The following is a 15,803-nucleotide window of genomic DNA, read 5'->3' on the forward strand; positions in this document are numbered from 1 at the left end:
GTGCCTGCAACTTCAACTCTGGTTATCTGGGGTTTATGAGAACGGCTGGCATTCATGTGTCTAATTTTTAAATGATAAATGAATTAATTATTATTTGATACTTGCCGTGTTGGTAGGCCAAAAGGTGGGCTTCTGAACTTAGAGGGTGACAAGGATGGAGACCCCTGGTATGGGGCTGAGATGAAGCAAGAGGCCAGGCCCGGAACAGAACTCAGCTCAGCAGTCAGTCACAAGGCTGCAGAGCGACAGGCGTTTGGGGAAAGGTAGGAACCGCTCTCCGCCACCTGCCGGTCAGCAGCCCTACCCACAATCAGGCCGCGGCTGCCTCGGCCTGGTCCCAAAAAATGTGAGCGCCGCCCCCTCCTCCTGCCCAGTCCTCCGTCGCGCCCGCGGGGTCGGGGGCTGCGCTGCCGGCGCCGCGAGCCGGGCGAGCTTCCCAGCACGGGAGGAGGGAGGGGGCGGTGCCGGAGGGGGGCGGAGCTTCGGCGCCTCCCGGAGCCTTATTCCCGGCCGCGAGCCGGGCAGCGCTCATTCGGCTGAAGGAGCTACGCGGGCCGCGCTGTTGGCTGGCCTGACCTAGGCGCGCGGGGTCGGGCGGCGGCGCGGGCGGGCTGAGTGAGCAAGACAGACACAACAAGAGCGAGCTGCGCCCGGGTCCCGGCCAGGCTTGCACGCAGAGGCGGGCGGCAGACGGCGCCCGGCGGAATCTCCTGAGCTCCGCCGCCCAGCTCCGGTACCAGCGCCCAGTGGCCGCCGCTTCGAAAGTGATTGGTGCCTCGCCGCCTCTTCTCGGTGCGGGACCATGAAGCTGCTGCCGTCGGTGGTGCTGAAGCTCTTTCTGGCTGCAGGTAGGAGGGCTGCTGACGCCCCCAGAGATCTGGGGGATGGGGGCGCTGTGCTGGGGGCATGGGGGAAGGTCGCCGCAGCGCACCCGGCACGGGCCACTTGGTGGGGCCCTTGCGCTCTGGCGGACGGGCGTCGGCATCGGTGCGTGTTGGTCGGGGGTCTGGGCGGGTGTCTGATGCGGCCTGGCCCCTCGCCCGCAGTTCTCTCGGCACTGGTGACTGGCGAGAGCCTGGAGCGGCTTCGGAGAGGGCTGGCGGCTGGAACCAGCAACCTGGACCCTCCCACTGGATCCACGGACCAGCTGCTACCCCTAGGAGGCGGCCGGGACCGGAAAGTCCGTGACTTGCAAGAGGCAGATCTGGACCTTTTGAGAGGTGGGTGTGGAGGCCCCCCATCCTTGGACCTCGGTGGGCTGTTGAAGAATAAGCAGATCCAAGATTCTTGCTGTTTGGGCAATACTGTGGGTTGAGGGTATTCATGGAGAACCTCGGGTAAGAGCTGATCGGCCTGAAGGGCACTGGGGGATCCTGGAATATAGGTCCCACTCTCTCTCTCGTCATTGCCTCACCTGCTGGGTTGCTGCCCTTCTGGGTACTTTGGGGCAAATTGAAACAGACTTGTTGTCTGGGGTTGTTACGTTCTTCTTAGGTAAGCTGGGTGATAGGAACAAGGAATTGTTTAGGTGCTTTCCCTAGAGCTACTATGTAAAAATGGGTGCCAGTTCTAATTCCCATATAAAATGACTATTATATATAAAATAGAGGTAACAGATGGGGAGATGCCCAGGCACATCTCTAGAAAAATGTGCAGTGTTAGCCTCCTCCATCCACCTGTCTCCAGATTGGGGAAACAGAGGGGAATGAGGAGCCGTTGGCCGCCCTAGATGAGGCTGTGAATGGTGAGCACTGAGCCCCTAGGGGGCTGTATTAAAATGCTGGATATCTATGAATGCTACCGGAAACCTGCAGCTTACTGAGCACCTTGCGTTCCTGAGGAGACTCTATATGGGGAGGGCTGTGTAGGATCCTCCAACCAGCCTCTTTGGCTGTGGCCAAGTACAGGTACAGGGCAGAGTCCAGAGTGTGCCAGCTCTCCTGCCTCCAGACCTGAGGAGATTATCTGGGGTAGAGCAAGGACTCAGCACTGTACCCTGGAATGACTATATTTGGTTGGACAGATGCCCACCTGTTCTAGTTCCACCTGCTCCTCAGCTGCCCTTCTCCCTCATTCCCAGGAGCTTTCCTTGGATACTCTCTCTACTTTGTATAGATCAAGCACATGCTCCAAAACTGAGCCTGGGCTCCCATACTTCATCCTCTCCCAGTGGCCCTCTGGGGTTACCCATGGTCTGAACAGCCTGGATTCTCCTAGCCCTCTCCTCCTAGGCTGGGCAGGGCTGGGCTGTGACTCACCCCATCCCCACCCCCCACCCACTCGGCTGCTCCTCATACCTCTGCAGACCTGACTCACTGCTCCCTGTCCATGGCAGGAGCCTGGCTGTCACCCTCCACCTTCTCCCTCCCCTTTCTGATTGGCTTGGCCCCCCTGCCTTGCTCTCCCCGAAGCTCTGGTCACTGGGTTCCTCTGACCACCTGTATCACCTTCTGAGCTCTGAGGGGGCCTGGGACTGGATGAGAGGAAATGAAAGACTGTGGGGCTGCTGGCACCTACTTCTCTTCCCTTCTCTTGGCTTTGCTGGGCAAGGACTATTTTTCAGGTCTGGGGATCCTACCACCTAAAATAAATGACTGCTACCATTTATTCAATTCCTACTGTGTTCTAGGCACTTGATATGTTATCCTGGCTAATGTAACACTTATAGCAACCTTTTGAGATAGTTACTTTTGTTATCCACATTTTACTGAGAACCTGAGGTTCAGAGAAGTTAAGTGACTGCCCACGGTATATAGCTGAAATTGGAGCATGGGTCTATGGACTTCAGAGCCCATTCATGCCTGGATTGGCATCTCAGGTGCTCCAGACTTGTGAGAGGGAGGAGATGGGGGTGTGTGAGGCAGCTTGGTGTGATGAGGAAGGACATTGGAGTGAAGTCCAGAGACCACAATTCTAATCCCAATCCTGCATGACCTTGAATAAGTCACTCTGCCTGCCATGAGTTTTTTATTTTTTCTTTTCTTTTTTTTAAACATAGTCTCACTCTGTTACCCAGGCTGGAATGCGATGGCACGATCTCAGCTCACTGCAATCTCTGCCTCCCAGGTTCAAGTGATTCTCCTGCCTCAGCCTCACGAGTAGCTGCAATTACAGGCACACACCACCACGCCCGGCTAATTTTTGTATTTTTTGTAGAGATGATGAGATTTTTGCCATGTTGGCAAGGCTGGTCTCGAACTCCTGACCTGAGGTGATCCACCTGCCTCAGCCTCCCAAAGTGTTGGGATTACAGGCATGAGCCACCGTGCCTGGCCACATGGTATTCTTTGAAGTCCCTCTAGCTTGAGACTCTAAGTCTCTAGTCTAATGTATCGTGCTCACCCTTCTGCAAGACACATGGCTGTAGCCATGGATATGGGCACCTTTTTCCTGTTGGGGGATAAAAGGGTGGGATTGGGCTGATAGGCATAGTCCATGGTCAATCCCAGCTAGATATCTGGGTGAGGTTGTTTTTCCCCCAGTCTCTCTGAAGCATTAAAGAAGGGGGGAAGTCCAGGCGCGGTGGCTCAAGCCTGTAATCCCAGCACGTTGGGAGGCCGAGGCGGGCAGATCACGAGGTCAGGAGATTGAGACCATCCTGGCTAACACGGTGAAACCCCGTCTCTACTAAAAATACAAAAAATTAGCCAGGCGTGTTGGCGGGCGCCTGTAGTCCCAGCTACTCGGGAGGCTGAGGCAGGAGAATGGCGTGAACCTGGGAGGCGGAGCTTGCAGTGAGCTGAGATCGCACCACTGCACTCCAGCCTGGGGGACACAGAAAGACTCCGTCTCAAAAAAAAAAAAAAAAAAAGAAAGAAGCAGGGAGTCATCATTGTTCCAGTTCCTTCTGGACAGTTCCTTACTTTCCATTTTTCTATCCCTTGTACACCCTGTACCCCCCAACCCAGAGAGCTATAAACAGGACATTGGGGGTTAAATATGAATGAATCTTTGAGAAAGTGGGTGAGCTGTAAAGGGTGTGCAAGTTAAATATTTTGCTTGAAGTTGAAAAAGCAAGGCCGTGACCAGGGCTGGCCTGCTTGCTGTTCCTGAGCCAGGCTCTGCCCTGGGCTCATAGTACTAAGGGGTGCCCCAGAAGAGACCACCTGAACACATGGACACTGTTCTTATTTTAGGAGCCCTCCAACCCCAAAACCTCCAAGTACCTTCTCTAGAAGCAATTTTTGTGTGTGACACTGTCTTTCTGTAAGTGGGTCACTGAGTACAGCATCAGGAAATGAGACTGATTGAAGGCCAAAATAGAACCAAGTGGGTGTGGGGGAGTAGGAGATGGGGGTGTAAGGTGGACAGTGGGGTGGAGGTGAGGTTGGTAGAATTGCCCAGTTACTCAACAAAAGCATTCTGAGAATGAGGCTCTTACACTGAGACTGTGAAATGCCTTCCTTGGGACCCACCCTAGCTTCTACTTCCTACTGAGGTTCCCTCTTTCTGGTGGTTCTGCCCAATCTTCCTGCTCTTCCTTCTGCCTCTTGGGAGGCACTGAGCTAAGGGGCCTTCCCAGATCTCTGACTTCAGGTGGGATCAAAGAATATATACTCCTTTCAAGCACTATGCCCTTCTGATTTTCTTCCCAAAGAGTCAGACTTTAACAGGGTGCTTTTCTCCTACAGTCACTTTATCCTCCAAGCCACAGGCACTGGCCACACCAAGCAAGGAGGAGCATGGGAAAAGAAAGAAGAAAGGCAAGGGGCTAGGGAAGAAGAGGGACCCATGTCTTCGGAAATACAAGGACTTCTGCATCCATGGAGAATGCAAATATGTGAAGGAGCTCCGGGCTCCCTCCTGCATGTAAGTGCCCCTTCCCCAGGGCTGAATCTCATCAGCACACTTTGTCAGCCACGTGACTGTTCCTCGTTGTCACTGTTCCTTGAATTCATAATTTCACCCAGTTTCTTCTCAACCTCTGGGCGGAAGTTGGGAGGAGGGGAAATATATTTTTAGTCAGCGGAAGCCCCCTCCCCCCTATAGGATGCAATTTCCTGTGGTATGGTTTTGTGACGTGCTTTAATCCTTGGGGACATTTCCTGCTTGCCCAGAAATGAGCATGTGGCTAGGACAGCTGGCACCTGAAGTCAGACCCTTCATTCTTGCCTGATGCCCTAGTCTGGGAGGGAGAAGCCAGTAGGAAACATGGCAGTGTGGGCTTCCTGGGCAGAGTAGAGCTCCTGCGGGAAGGTAGGAGGTGCATTTGGATGCATGTTGTATAGGTATGTGTGTATTTGGGTTTATGTGCATGTGAGTGTGCAAATGTGGATTGACTGTAAGGCATGGCAGGACTGTACAGAGAGGGATCATCATGGCGGCAGGTTGAGGCTTCTCTTTCTTCTTCCTTACCCCAGCAAGGGCCAGGAGGTGGGAGACATGGAGAGTACTGGCCTTTGGCCACGGTGTGGGAGAACAATTCCTTTGTGCAGGGTTCACAGGAAATGGAACCTGACCCAGTAGGCATCAGCCCCCAGTCAGGCAACATCACCCCTTCCCTGGGTAGGTGTGTGGGCGGAGGGGCTGTGGATTCCTTAGCCTCTCTCCTAAGCCAAACCCAGCAAACGGCTGCCTTGGCAACCCCTCAGGGATGACAGCACTGCCATGCTCTCTGGCAGGCATAATGTTGCCACTGTGCCTGAGGCCAACACCTCGCATCAGGCTGCAAACATCCATTCCCTTCCCTGTGGGGAGGCAGGCTCTGGGGGCCTTACAGGGAGACTCTGGACAGGGCCAAGAGACTGTTGTGTGCACACTGCCTCCAGCCTGTCAAGAAGGCGGCGTGCCTGGCATCCCTTCTACTGGTGATTGGTGCAGATCCCTTGGCTTTTTAAAGCTTCCTTGTTTTGTCTGATCACACATAGCAGAGCTGCTCTGTGTTTGGCAGTTGGCAGACAGACCCATCACTCCCCACCATGTCCACAGTCACTTGTGCATCCTTTCCTATAACATCCTTGTCAGGAGCTTGGTATTAGAGGGAGTTGTTTAAGAGTGGCATAGAAAGCCCCCATATTATCCTTCCCAAGGTCTTGGGACAGGGCGGGAAATGTTCATCTTAAATTTGTAAAATGGCATCATTAGTACAGGGTAAAGAAGGTGACTCAAGTAGTCAAGGTGGATTGAGGTCAGGAATCTGTCTATACCAGATTGGTCCTGGGCATTTTGGTGGATGGATGTGGGGCTTGCACTGTATGGTTGAGAGGCCTTATAAGGCTGCCTTTCTGGAGAGCTGGACTCGGATGACCACCTAAACCCAGAGAACCTGATATGGGTGCCCAGGCCACCTTCCCAGTGGTCCCTAGGGATAGTGATAACTATAATGATGTCATCTCTCCTTTGCCCCAGAGTTTCAGTGTTTATATATAATATAAGTTGAGCCCAAGTATGTTGAGCTCCTATTTGGTGGCAGACACTACTTTAGGAGCTGGAGAGATATAGTTTCCTGGGATTTTTCAAAATCCCTCTGCTGAGTAGGCAGGACTTGGTACCTCTACTTGAAAGGTGGTGAAACTGGAGCCAGAAAATAGGAAGTAATTTGCCTGAGGTCAATAGCTAAATAAGTAGATGGAAATAAGACAGAGTCTCAGTACCTGACTCCTAGTCCAGCATGCTTTTCATGCCCTCAGGCTGCACTGGGTGTTGGCTTTCATCTTTCTTTCCTGTATCTGTCCTTACAGAGTTGGAGCAGCATTTTATAGAGGGCAGAGGGCAGCTGTTGTCCTAGAGGTCTCTTATTCTTTTACTAGTCTAAGAGCACAGCAATCTGATTTGAAAACTTTACATTAACTTCCTGGGCAGAATTTTCTTTTTCTTTTTTCTTTTCTTTCTTTCTTTTTCTTTTTTTTTTTTTTTTGAGACTCACTCTGTCTCCCATGCTGGGGTGCAGTGGTGCGATCTCGGCTCACTGCAACCTCTGCCTCCTGGGTTCAAGCAATTCTCCTGCCTCAGCCTCCTAAGTGGCTGGGACTACAGGCACCTGCCACCATGCCCAATTAATAATTTTTATATTTTTAGTAGAGACGTAGTTTTACTGTGTTGGCCAGGCTGGTCTTGAACTCCTGACCTCAGGGGATCCGCCTACCTCAGCCTCCCAAAGTGCTGGGATTACAGGCATGAGCCACCATACCTAGCCTGTTGTTTTTTTTTTTTTTTTTGACATGGAATCTCGCTCTGTCACCCAGGCTGGAGTGCAGTGGCACAATCTCGGCTCTCTGCAGCCTCCGCCTCCCAGATTAAAGTGATTTTCCTGCTTCAGCCTCCTGAGCAGCTGGTATTACAGGCAAATGCCCCCACATCTGGCTAATTTTTAAATTTTTGTGGAGATGGGGTTTCACCATGTTGGCCAGGCTGGTCTTGAACGAACTCCTAACCTCAAGTAATCAGCCTGCCTTGGCCTCCCAAAGTGCTGGGATTACAGGCGTGAGCCACCGCTTCCTGGGCAGATTTTCAGGGGGTTGATTGCATGTCTGGACTGGCCCCCTACTGCCTCCTGCCCTTGCTACTCAGGGCAGAAAGCAGCAAGAAGACAGAAATCCTGGTTTGGGGGAATGTGACATCTGTGCACCTTCATCTGGGGATCTTTGTGGCTCTTGTTTGACTCCAGACCCAGGAACCACTAGCCAGAGTGTGTCCAGGCTGCTGTGGTGAGCCTGAGGCTAGCTGGCATCCTAAACTAGGCTAGCTGGCATCCTAAACTAGCCCTCTGCAGCCACCATGAACAGGAAAACCCTTTCTGTGTTACCAGCCAAAAGTTGCCCTCAAAGAGTAGTTTCTGCTGGGCGCAGTGGCTCACACCTGTAATCCCAGCACTTTGGGAGGCCGAGGCAGGTGGATCGCCTGAGGTCAGGAGTTCGAGACCAGCCTGGCCAACATACAGAAACCCCATCTCTACTAAAAATACAAAAATTAGCTGGGCATCATGGCGGGCGCCTGTAATCTCAGCTACTAGGGAAGCTGAGGCAGGAGAATCTGTCGAACCCAGGAGGCGGAAGTTGCAGTGAGCCAAGATCGTGCCATTGCACTCCAGCCTGGGCAACAAGAGCAAAACTCCGTCTCAAAAAAAAAAAAAAAAAAAAAAAGAGTAGTTTCCTGGGATTCCTGACTAGTTGCTGACCCAGAAATTGGCTGCAGAATTTCCTGTGGCTGGAGGAAACCTGGGGACACTTGGGCTGAGGAGGACTCAGAGCTGGAGGAGAGACAGGCTGGGGGGCTCTACTTGGCCTCACTGCCCAGGTGCTGAGAAGGAATGGCGATCCCGCTTCTCTTGGCTCCATCTGACTTGGGTGCCCCATTCCTCAGGCCATGGGCAGTAACCTCTGGAGTCTGATTATGTAATAACTCACACAATGTGGGACTTGGCCTTTATTAAACCCTTTCATTTGTATTACCTCATTTTATCTTTTCACGATACTCTAGTGAAGTAGGTATTTCTTATCCCTGTGTTTTACATGAGGAAACCAACGTTTAGAAAGGTAACGTGACTTGCCCAAAATTACCTGGCTAGAAATAGCAGCAGAACCAGTCTGGAACTCATGTACTCTGAGTCTCCTCCATCCAGACGTGTCCCCTCCACCTCCTGGGGTAAAGGTGGAGAAATCCAGTTTGGAAGATGTCTCTGGACCCTAAAGGGTTCTTGCATCTGTTGTAATACAAGTTCTGAAATGGGTCACAGACATGGGTGGGAAGAATGTGTCCTAGTCTGGTGGGTGGCTGGCTCTGGACAAGACACAAAATTTTGCCCCTACCCTGGGATGCTTGGAATGTACCCATCCCCCCTCCTTCTCTGGGGAAGCCAGGAGTTGTCTGCAAAGGGAGGGGGAGGTAGGTAATATTAGGATGTTTACATTATTATCCTTTTGACTCAGGGTGGGGGTGGAGGGATTATGTAACTGAATTGCGGGACTCTGAGGCCAAACTTTATTTCTATCTTCTGAGTAACTACCTGTGGAGTTTGAATGATGGACTGGAAGTGAAAAACAGACTCAACTTCAGCTTCCCTCCTCCCAGGAAAGCAAAGTCTCTGAAGTCATCCAGACTGCTGTTGAATCCTGGCTCTACCACTCACTGGCTTTGTAACCTTGGGCGAGGTATTTAACAAAAGCTAAGCCTCGGTCCATCTTTAAAATGGGGCTAGTAACTCCTCCTTCACAGAGCTGGCTTTAAATGAAATAATTCTTATAAAGCAGTTAGCACAAAGTACTTGGCTCATGGTAAGCCTTCAATGATTGCTAATTATCATTCTTTATTATTCAAGTTATGAGTAATAAATAATAATAACATAGTCAGAGAGAAGGGTCAGACTGCCCCCCAGGAGCCTATCAGATATGCTTCCTTGGAGTTACCTGCACTGTTCTGCATTGTTCACAGTGGAAGGAATGATGAATTTGGAATCTGCCAAGACTTGTTCCTAGTCTTAGCCCTGCTGCTTCCTAGTTGTGCAAATTTTGGTGAATCACTTAATTTCCCTGACCCTTAATCTTAGCTTTTCCATCTGTAATATGGGGTTGTACCTGCCTACCAGAATGTTAGGAGGCTCAGTTGAGCTAGTAGATAACGCTAGTGGCTTGTGAATGGTAAACTGCTGTGCGCAAGTGATTTTCCAGGGGTGCTCGTGCAAGTGTCCTCCATGTCCTGGCAGGATAGGGGTTGCTTTTAGGTCTACATGGGCTGATGGGACAGATACATGGAGAGGCTGAGCAAGGAACTGTGGACTGTGCTGTGTGTATAGTGGGCCTGACCTACATTTATCCTGCTGTGAGGTGGTTTCTCAAAGTACCCAGGAGGAACTAGGGCAGGGGGAGGCGCAGGGCAGGAAGGCAAGAATGCAGTACCACCCAGCCTGGCCCCTCCACCACTGCTGGTTGTGGACAAGTCTGTCTCTTGGAGCTTCCCTGGTGCTCTGTCCGTAGGAATAAGGGATTCCTTGTTCTGAGGCACCAGAGAAAGCACAGCTCAGAAAAGAGGGCCACCAGGTTCTTGGTGCTTCCTTCAGCAGCTGGTGGTCTAAAGTCTGCAGGCAGACAGTGCCACTGTGCCCCCTGGCTGGATGGTAGGCAGTTGTCAGGTGTGAGTGGGCAGCACACGGAGCTCAGAGTCAGACAGTCTACATCTACATCTTCGTTTCTGTCTTGCTGTGTGACCTTGGGAAAACCACTCCACCTTTCTGTAAAATGGGGCTCCTACTTACATCAAAGGATCTCTGGGATGCTCAGATAAAGGAAAGGATGTGAATGTGCTTCTTCAACTATAAGCACGTCCGAGTCTTTTTTTTTTTTTTTTTTTTTTTTGAGATGGAGTCTTGCTCTGTCCCCCAGGCTGGAGTGCAGTGGTGCGATCTTGGCTCACTGCAAGCTCCGCCTCCCGGGTTCACGCCATTCTCCTGCCTCAGCCTCCCGAGTAGCTGGGACTGCAGGTGCCCGCCACCATGCCCGACTAATTTTTTGTATTTTTAGTAGAGACGGGGTTTCACCGTGGTCTCGATCTCCTGACCTCGTGATCCACCCGCCTCGGCCTCCCAAAGTGCTGGGATTACAGGTGTGAGCCACCGCACCCGGCCAACGTCCAAGTCTTTCTAAGAGCTTCAAGGAAATGCTTTGTGTTAGAAAAGGCAGTTGCCAGCCAGGTGCGGTGGCTCATGCCTGTAATCCTTGCTCATTGGGAGGCAGAGGCGGGTGGATCACCTGAGGTCAGGAGTTCGAGACCAGCCTAGCTAACATGGTGAAACTCCGTCTCTACTAAAAAATTACAAAAATTAGCTAGGCATGGTGGCGGGCACCTGTAATCCCAGCTACTCGGGAGGCTGAGGCAGGAGAATCACTTGAATCCGGGAGGTAGAGGTTGCAGGGAGCCAAGATTGCGCCACTGCACTCCAGCCTGGGAGACAGAACAAGACTCTGTCTCAAAAAAAAAAAAAAAAAAAAAAAAAAGAAAAGAAAAAGAAAAGGCAGTTGCCATGTGATTTATTTCTTGAGTGAGAAGAGCCAAGGGATTGTTTCTGACATTCTTCCATGCTCTGGCAGGGCAGCTGGGCAGAAAGAAGTTTCTTGATTTGTATGGTTTGTCCTGTGATGAAAGAGGCCTGGTAGCTCAGCATTCAGAGGCCAAAGGCCAGAGTTAAGCTCCCAAGTTGGGCCCTGCACCCAGGGGGAGCCGGAGTTAAATGAAGGAAACTTGAGAAAAACGACTCCTGGCAGGGGCACAGGGCCTATTAATAGGCTGGACAGCAGTGGAGAGGGACTGGACGCTGGAAGCACGATGGGGAAGGCTGGGTTTATTTCTGGGTCAGAATGTTGAGGGGCCTCACTGGAGGGAGTGATACGAATTCCCTCAATTCAGCCTACCAGCTCTTGTGCCCAAGCCGTCATAAGTGGCTTAAACAGAACGCCTGAACACACATGTCATAAATCAGCCACACGTGGAACATATCTAGCTGAGGCCTTCAAGTCCTCCCTTGCTTTTTCCATGCCTAGAACAGGATTCTCAGCCCAGAGAACCAGAGGAAATGGAAAAGGGGAGGGTGTCAAGTGAGGGAGGAATGCTACAGAGCCTTCAGAGGGGCTTTAAAGAGTTTTCTACTAGAGGAGAAGGATGGAGGATGGGCAGGGATCATGGTCAGGGATTGACAGGCTGGGGGTATGAGGGATGGGGTTTGGCTTATGCAGGTGGGCCATTGCCAAGAGAGGCCAAAACACTAACTCTGTCTCCTCCTTGTTCTGTCTTGAACTAGCTGCCACCCGGGTTACCATGGAGAGAGGTGTCATGGGCTGAGCCTCCCAGTGGAAAATCGCTTATATACCTATGACCACACAACCATCCTGGCCGTGGTGGCCGTGGTGCTGTCATCTGTCTGTCTGCTGGTCATCGTGGGGCTTCTCATGTTTAGGTGAGTGTTGGGGTCCCCTGCAGGCTGTTTCTGCAAATCACTCCCATTCTTCCTCCTCCTGGGCCCTCTCCTTGCTGATCACATGCACTTACCTCAATCTTTCCAAATCATGGGCTAGCTCCGGGGTGTAGATTCTCCAAAAACCTGGTATTTCTGGCATGACATGAGTCCTGTGTCTAGAGCCCAGGGTCAAATTTGCGAGGCCATAGCAGGCTCTGCTCCTCACAGGAGTTCTTTTCCTGCCTCTGTGACCCAGCTCCCCACTCATGGAGTCACTTTGTCACACATTTCTTTCTCCTGGCTGTTCTTTGATGGCATTAGTATGTGGTTTGGTAGTCAAGGTGTGGGTGGTGCTAGTGGTATATCCTTCCACTTCTGAGGCATCTGGACCTCAGGCCCTGCTTCTAATCCAGGTATGCTCTAGCTTGGGGCAGACTCACCAAGCACTCTATGCCTGTTTTCTTTTTTTTTTTTTTTCTTTTTCTTGAGACAGAGTCTTGCTCTGTCGCCCAGGCTGGATTGCAGTGGCGTGATCTCGGCTCACTGCAAATTCCGCCTCCCGGGTTCACGCCATTCACCTGCCTCAGCCTCCCGAGTAGTTGTGACTACAGGCGCCCGCCACCACGCCCAGCTAATTTTTTCTATTTTTTAGTAGAGACGGGGTTTCACCATGTTAGCCAGGATGGTCTCGATCTCCTGACCTCGTGATCCACCCGCCTCGGCCACCCAAAGTGCTGGGATTACAGGTGTGAGCCACTGCACCCGGCTCTATACCTGTTTTCAAGCAGTGTAACTCATCTGTCATGAGACCTGGAACAAGTTACTGTCTTTCTGAGGGTTGTAACCTTATAGTGATTGTAATCTTTGTCCATCTACCTCATAAGGATGTTGTGAGGATCACATAATGTAGTGAAAGCTCTTTGTAAATTGCATCCTGCTGTTAGAGACAAGAGTTCCTCGCGGCAGTTGGGCCTTTGACCAGAGGTTGGGCTGCCCTACTGTCTGGGCTTTTCCAAGTAGTAGAGGAAACCACCATGGCAGAGTTCTTTGGAAGGACCTGCTCTGGACCTGCACTTTGTCATAGCAAGCAGGGCTTATTCACAAAACTTATCTTCCTCAGGTACCATAGGAGAGGAGGTTATGATGTGGAAAATGAAGAGAAAGTGAAGTTGGGCATGACTAATTCCCACTGAGAGAGACTTGTGCTCAAGGTAATGCTCCATCCTTTGCCCCATGACATGATTATCCTTTGTCCCCTTTCCTGGCTCTGCTTCAGTGGGTGCTGAATTCTTCATCTAGGGATTGGGGGCCAGGCTACTGTGACATTAATATCCCATTGCAGAATTATTTTCAAAAAGACTCAGTGCTTCACTTAAGGTAAAAGTTGCTAGAGAGACACCTAAGAGAGATGCCTGAGAGGACAGCTTCTCCCACCCTTATCCCCTCCCTTCCCTTCCCCTCCCCTCCCCAGGGAGACAGAGTGAAACCCTGTCTCAAAAAGTTTAAAAATAAAAAAGACTGGACCAGGAAAATCGTAAGACTTCTTTAGACTGAACCTGGCTTTAAATGCCTTCCTTTTGTGCTTTAGGAATCGGCTGGGGACTGCTACCTCTGAGAAGACACAAGGTGATTTCAGACTGCAGAGGGGAAAGACTTCACATCTAGCCACAAAGACTCCTTCGTCCCCAGTCGCCGTCTAGGATTGGGCCTCCCATAATTGCTTTGCCAAAATACCAGAGCCTTCAAGTGCCAAACAGAGTATGTCCGATGGTATCTGGGTAAGAAGAAAGCAAAAGCAAGGGACCTTCATGCCCTTCTGATTCCCCTCCACCAAACCCCACTTCCCCTCATAAGTTTGTTTAAACACTTATCTTCTGGATTAGAGTGCCGGTTAAATTCCATATGCTCCAGGATCTTTGACTGAAAAAAAAAAAAAAAAGGAAGAAGAAGAAGAAGAAGAAAGAGCAAGAAGGAAAGATTTGTGAACTGGAAGAAAGCAACAAAGATTGAGAAGCCATGTACTCAAGTACCACCAAGGGATCTGCCACTGGGACCCTCCAGCGCTGGATTTGATGAGTTAACTGTGAAATACCACAAGCCTGAGAACTGAATTTTGGGACTTCTACCCAGATGGAAAAATAACAACTATTTTTATTGTTGTTGTTTGTAAATGCCTCTTAAATTATATATTTATTTTATTCTATGTATGTTAATTTATTTAGTTTTTAACAATCTAACAATAATATTTCAAGTGCCTAGACTGTTACTTTGGCAATTTCCTGGCCCTCCACTCCTCATCCCCACAATCTGGCTCAGTGCCACCCACCCTTGCCACAAAGCTGGGATGGTTCTGTGACCCATCTGTAGTAATTTATTGTCTGTCTACATTTCTGCAGATCTTCCGTGGTCAGAGTGCCACTGCGGGAGCTCTGTATGGTCAGGATGTAGGGGTTAACTTGGTCAGAGCCACTCTATGAGTTGGACTGCAGTCTTGCCTAGGCGATTTTGTCTACCATTTGTGTTTTGAAAGCCCAAGGTGCTGATGTCAAAGTGTAACAGATATCAGTGTCTCCCTGTGTCCTCTCCCTGCCAAGTCTCAGAAGAGGTTGGGCTTCCGTGCCTGTAGCTTTCCTGGTCCGTCACCCCCATGGCCCCAGGCCCACAGCGTGGGAACTCACTTTCCCTTGTGTCAAGACATTTCTCTAACTCCTGCCATTCTTCTGGTGCTACTCCATGCAGGGGTCAGTGCAGCAGAGGACAGTCTGGAGAAGGTATTAGCAAAGCAAAAGGCTGAGAAGGAACAGGGAACATTGGAGCTGACTGTTCTTGGTAACTGATTACCTGCCAATTGCTACTGAGAAGGTTGGAGGTGGGGAAGGCTTTGTATAATCCCACCCACCTCACCAAAACGATGAAGGTATGCTGTCATGGTCCTTTCTGGAAGTTTCTGGTGCCATTTCTGAACTGTTACAACTTGTATTTCCAAACCTGGTTCATATTTATACTTTGCAATCCAAATAAAGATAACCCTTATTCCATAGGCTTTTGTCTGTTTGTTTTAACTGGGAACTGGTTTAACTTAGTTATTTCCTAAGCCCTGACTTGGTGGTATTCTCTATACCAGGCCTATTTATGTATACCACAACAATTCTGTGATGTAGGTACTATTACTGTCCCATTTTTCCAGAAGGGGGAACTGAGGCTCAAAGTGGTTGTGTAACTTGCCTGAGGATACACAGTTAGTAAATGACAGAGCTGGGACTAGTAGTCTGGCTCCAATTATTTTGTCTTAGTACTTATACCATGCTATCTCTGAGATAAGAAAGAACAGATCTTTCACACAGCATGTTTAGCTGCTATAATCAGGGAAGATATCCACCCATTCAGTCAACAGGCCCTGGACTCAGGATCTACTCCTATGCTACACATATGAGCAGGCATTGCTCCTGGCAAGAACAAGATGTCTTTGACTCCCCTGTCTTGCTCCACAGCCAATCCATCAGCAAATCTTCTCAGCCCTACCTTTAGAATATATGCTGTATGCAACCACTTCTCATCACTGCCACTACCATCACCCAGTCCAATTTAGCATCATCTCATGCCTGCACTTTTGTGATGGCCTCTGCCTTTCTAGTTCCTTCTTGCTTCCATATAACGTATTTTCAGCATAATAGCCAGAGTGATCGTGTCTTTCAGATCTTGTCTGCTCTGCAGGCCTTCCTTGACCACCCTGTTAAACAACAGCAGATTCCTTCTCCCATCCTACTCTTATTCTTCTTACATTGCTTTATATTTCTCCATAGCCTTTATCACCACTAACGTATTCCTATTTGTTTATAGTCCATCTCCTCCTATGAAAATGTTAGCTCCATGAGGGTAGGGGTGTGTACATTGCTCCTCTCCCAGATTCTAAGACAAT

At 50.2% G+C, this 15,803-nt stretch overlaps 1 protein-coding gene across 1 annotated transcript; it reads left to right on the forward strand.

The window, feature by feature from the left end:
* On the forward strand, positions 1-14,924 carry HBEGF (heparin binding EGF like growth factor). Its single transcript, XM_055286024.2, has 6 exons — positions 1-848; positions 1,047-1,220; positions 4,632-4,809; positions 11,729-11,884; positions 13,005-13,095; positions 13,473-14,924. Exons 1-5 carry the CDS (start codon positions 803-805, stop codon positions 13,075-13,077), a joined length of 627 nt encoding a protein of 208 aa, XP_055141999.1. The 5' UTR covers positions 1-802; the 3' UTR covers positions 13,078-13,095; positions 13,473-14,924.
* The last annotated feature ends 879 nt before the right edge of the window (positions 14,925-15,803 follow it).

This window comes from Symphalangus syndactylus, chromosome 7 (assembly GCF_028878055.3).
Source record: "Symphalangus syndactylus isolate Jambi chromosome 7, NHGRI_mSymSyn1-v2.1_pri, whole genome shotgun sequence".
NCBI classification, from domain to species: Eukaryota; Metazoa; Chordata; class Mammalia; order Primates; family Hylobatidae; genus Symphalangus; species Symphalangus syndactylus.